General features: G+C 37.4%; 1 protein-coding gene across 3 annotated transcripts; it reads left to right on the forward strand.

Annotated features, from left to right (window-relative positions):
- Window positions 1-2,222: 2,222 nt before the first annotated feature.
- Window positions 2,223-4,120, forward strand: LOC121803050 (protein DETOXIFICATION 51-like). Of its 3 annotated transcripts, none has more exons than XM_042202764.1 (2): window positions 2,223-2,309; window positions 2,542-4,120. In XM_042202764.1, the coding sequence occupies exon 2, from the start codon at window positions 2,563-2,565 to the stop codon at window positions 4,024-4,026; it is 1,464 nt and encodes a 487-aa protein (XP_042058698.1). In that variant the 5' UTR covers window positions 2,223-2,309; window positions 2,542-2,562; the 3' UTR covers window positions 4,027-4,120. The 3 variants fall into 3 exon arrangements, with proteins under 3 accessions (XP_042058698.1, XP_042058697.1, XP_042058699.1); XM_042202763.1 differs by lacking the exon at window positions 2,223-2,309 and adding an exon at window positions 2,325-2,471; XM_042202765.1 differs by lacking the exon at window positions 2,223-2,309 and adding an exon at window positions 2,353-2,389.
- The last annotated feature ends 759 nt before the right edge of the window (window positions 4,121-4,879 follow it).

The raw sequence follows: 4,879 nt of genomic DNA on the forward strand, positions 1-4,879 counted from the left end.
CTATTTTGGGAAGTTTCAAGTTAATTGAATTATTTCTATTTTTAAAAGTAATTTTCTTTTTTACTTTATTATTTCTTCTTCTCTCTTACTTTATTCATCATTCATTTAATACACTATTCTTAAATTTCGTGCCGAAAATAAATGTCTCTATTAACATGAAATAGAGAGAGTATATTTTTGGATTACTCTTCCTCCTTTTAAGCCCTTTCAAGGGAGTGAGTTATCCATTTCTCCGCTCATATATTTATACCCAGATTTATACATTTACTTGATAATAATGGAGTTTGATAAGAAGTATTGAATATATTGATTTGTAAATTAGTTATAGTGGTGCTGTTGCATGGGCAGCGCAACTGACATAAATAGAAGGGTATTTTCCATGTACTTGTGTCGTTGCAGTAGGGAGAATAACAACTCCTGCCCCTACTCGCACGTGAGGTACTCACCTTCGATCCAGCACACTTTATTTTAAAATGACATTTCGTATGCTAGAATAACTATATAATCGATATTTTTTGTAGGTGTATTAGTTAGGGATGTCAATTGGATCAGCTCACTAGATTTAGGTCCAATTCTGCTCGGGTTACAGGTTAATTAGGCGAGAGCTAATCAGAATGTGATTTTATCGAATTTAAATATTCAATCCTAATTTAAATATTCGGGTTTCGGGCTAGCCCAAAGGGCTAGTCAGCCTGCTATCAATAAAATTAACATGTGGTCAATATAATACTCCCTCTGTCCAAAGGTAGTTGAGTCGTATTTCTTTTTGGGTTGTCAAAAGGTAGTTGAGTCATTTACTTTTGGAAAAAAAATCTATCTTCTCATACTTTACTCTCTCCGTTTTAACCTTTACCATATCAGTTTCTTAAATCCTGTGTCCAAAAGAAATGTCCCAACTACATTGGGACGGAGGGAATACATAATTATGAAAATTAGTCATATTTATAGAATGTAAAACAATTAATTAAGATAATTTTAAGATATATGTATTAACTTAAACATATTTAAATACTAATTAAAATTTTTATGAATAAATGAAAATTAAACATATTTTGAAATATTTTAAAGCATATTTTAAAAACTAGAATATTTCTTATAGTTAATTTGAATTTTCTTAATTCATCATCTTTTTATTATAATAATGTTATTTTTATTTTATCAAAAATAATAATTATATTTTTTCTCTCATACTTTCTTCTACCTTTTATTTTATTCTCTCTAATATCTACTGATTTGGCGGAAAAATCCCTTTATTAAAAAAAATGAAAGAAGCATTTAAATATGGACTTTTCAGTTTGCAGTTAATTATTAAGTGATTTAATCTTTTAATAAAATGATAATCAAAAGTATTAAATATTGACTTTTCAGTATGCAGTTAATTACAAAGTGATTTAATCTTTTAATAAAATGTCAATCAAATGTTCAATCAAATAACATCAAATCTTTTGTTTCTTAATCTTTACGTTGCATATTGCTTCTCTTTATGGTTGTTTTTTTATTTTTATTTTCATGACATATTTTATAATTATTTAATAGTTATGATTAAATAATGATTTAGTGTATGGGTGTATCAATAGTCAACTTAACCAACATAATAAAGATATCACGTGCCCTATGATGAATTTAACGTAGGTAATTTATATTGGAAAATAATTACTATTACTCAAAACTCTCAATTAAATAGACCCTACAATTCACTAGCACTAATTACACTATTTTTTTTCCTCTTGCCTCTTTATCTATTTTACTCTTCCTATCTCTTAATTTACCAATTTTGCTTTAAAATTTGACTCGTTTCAAAAGTTCCTATTTTGAGAAATGGAGGGAGTATATATTTTTAGTCATCTAAGTATAGAGATGTAATCGAATGTAAACTCTAAATATTAAACAAATTCCAAAATATGATCTAAACAAATGTCAACAGATAATAAAATAACAGCAATAAAAAATGTCAACACTACCTCAAGTATAAATATCAATCTACCATGTTCAACACTAACAAAAAAATAATTATATTTGATCTACTCTTAGAAATGAAATACTACTATTAGCTTTTAGATTTAGATATATTTTGAGCCATGTGATAATATATTTTAATTAAACAATTAGATAATTTTAATTATGTCATTTTTTATGAATAAACCTATATTTTGTTTTCTCAAGGACTTGCCTCTTGCGATTTTCAATTAAACACCAAAGGATAGAGAAGTGGCCACTAAAACAAAATTCAAAATAAATAGAAATGGAAGATATGAGATGAAAACAAGGTGTGAGAAGTGAGTCCTTGAATGCCATACAATTAAATAAAGGTATGTAAGTTTATTATGTAGAAGATAATGATGAGGATAGTGTTGGTAAGTGGGGTGAATGCTCCTAGCCTAGTCTAGCAGTAAGTAGTTACAAATATCTGCCTCGTCTTCTTCCTTAGATATATCCCATCTGTTCCCACACCACAAACACCCACCTTTTATGTAAGTGCTACATCTCTATATTCATGTGATGCATTTGTTTTCTTAATTATATACACATTACTTGTTGCAGTGAGCTTTGGTAAATGCTTCCATGCCTTCTTCTCCTCTTCTCCGTACCCAACGCAGTGCACAGATCATTTCGGACTTCCATGGCTGTTCTCGCCTCTCTTTCAAAGAGGTGATTGTTGAGATGAAAATGCTGTACACAATAGCCTTCCCCATGATCATCACCGGCCTCCTAATCTACGGCAAGTCCTTCATCTCCATGCTCTTCCTCGGCAATCTCGGCAAGGACGCCCTTGCCGGCGGCTCCCTCGCCATCGCTATCGCCAACATCTCCGGCTACTCCATCCTCTACGGCCTCGCCCTCGGCATGGAGCCCATCTCCTCCCAAGCATTCGGAGCCAAGCAATGGCCCCTCCTCTCCCAAACCCTCTATCGCACTCTCCTCCTCCTCTCACTCGCATGCATCCCCATCTCAATCCTATGGCTCAACATCCACCCTTTCCTCCTCTTCTTCAACCTTGACTCTTCCATCTCCGCCGCCGCCACCCCCTACCTCGCCTTCTCCCTCCCCTCCCTCCTCTTCCAATCCCTCATCAACCCCCTCAAGATCTACCTCAGAGCTCAGAACATCATTTCCCCCATCATGTCTAGCGCCGCCGTCGCCCTCGCCTTCCATGTCCCCACTGCCTACCTCCTCGTTGCCCACCTTCGCCTCGGTGTCCCTGGCGTGGCCCTGGCTTCTGCAGCTGCCGACCTGGCCCAGTTGATAACTCTACTTTCTCATGTAGACAACCTCTCTTCCCTTAGCGGTGGCAGCTGTGCCGCCACCGCAAAGGAGTGGCAGGCGCTGCTAAAGCTGGCGATGCCTAGCTGCGCCGCCGTCTGCCTGGAGTGGTGGTGGTACGAGATCATGATCCTCTTGGCGGGCGTCCTCCCGGACGCCGCCGAGGCGGTCGCCTGCATGGGAATACTCATACAGGCGACCTCCCTCGCCTACGTCTTCCCATCCACCCTGGGCCTCGCAGCATCAGTCCGCGTCGGGAACGAGCTGGGCGCTGGGCAGCCGGGGCGGGCGAGGGGGGCCTCGCTGGTGGCGGTCGCGTGCGCGGCTGCCACCAGCCTGGCGACCTCGTCGTCCATGCTGGCTGTAGCCGGCGCGTGGGGCCGGGCGTTCACGGACGACAAGGCCGTGGCCGCCCTGACGGCGGCGCTGATGCCGGTGGTTGGGCTCTGCGAGCTGGGAAACTACCCGCAGACCACCGGGTGTGGGGTGCTGAGGGGAAGCGCGAGGGTGTCCCTCAGCGCCAATATAAATGTGGGGTCGTTTTATGGGGTTGGATTGCCACTGGCAATATGGATGGGCTTTGTATTGGAAATGGGCCTATTGGGGTTATGGTTGGGCCTACTGGGGGCCCAAATCGTGTGTGCGCTGCTCATGGTTTGGATATTGAGCACCACGGATTGGGTAGTTGAGGCCCATAGGGCGAGGCAGTTGATAGGGATGGAATTTGAAGATCAAGGCTTGGCATCAATCAAGACGTTTTCTTGATTTCCTTCTCTACTGTGCTTTTCTTCTTTCTCCTTCTGTAAAAGAATAAATTAATTTATCAATACATAAAAGGCTAATTTTGAGGAGTTTTAAATAATTATTTTATGCAAGATGCAATTGTAATTATGAAAAATTATTAAATTACCTTACACTTTCAACCCATTTAATAATTATTTTTAACATACAACAACGAAAAGTTTAGAATTGGGTTAATGGCTTATGTATTTATGAAGATTGGTCAAATTCTGATTTATTGTTAACTTTTTAAAATTTGAATGACAAATTACGAAATTTTAAAAATTCTCAATTGTCCTATAATAGCTTTTTTGGGGGCTAATTCGATGCTAAATTGCAGTACATGTGAAAAAGTTTTAGCATTGTCAACAAATAATTACATAAATATATATTAATGGGACACCACAAATAATTACATAAATATTTATTAATGGGACAACGTAAATGGTTAAATGATATTGTTTTGAGTATAAGAAAGCAAAATAATTGCACTAAGTTTAGTTAAATGAGACAATTGAATTTTTTTAAAAATTCATAATTTATCATTAAAATATTGAAAGTTATGATACATACTAGAATGTTTCCATCACAAAGTTCAACATTAAAAAGTCGTTGCCTAAGGTGTTGGTATGCCATTCCAAGTTATATATGGTCCAAATTGAAATGCATTATTTTTCAAACCAAGTCACTAACTAAGCCAGATATAATAATGTGCATTAGATAAATCAAGAAAGCTTGACCACTACTTATTAAATATTTAGTGATAGCTTATTGATGGCGCACCAACTTGGTGAATTCAAAAAAGCCAAAAGATGCCATGTTAATAGCTGCATGTTTC

Source organism: Salvia splendens, chromosome 5 (assembly GCF_004379255.2).
Source record: "Salvia splendens isolate huo1 chromosome 5, SspV2, whole genome shotgun sequence".
Taxonomy (NCBI): Eukaryota; Viridiplantae; Streptophyta; class Magnoliopsida; order Lamiales; family Lamiaceae; genus Salvia; species Salvia splendens.

Bases quoted from the DNA above. Each gene is read 5' to 3' on its own strand.
- LOC121803050 (XM_042202764.1), top strand. From the start codon at position 2,563: ATGCCTTCTTCTCCTCTTCTCCGTACCCAACGCAGTGCACAGATCATT.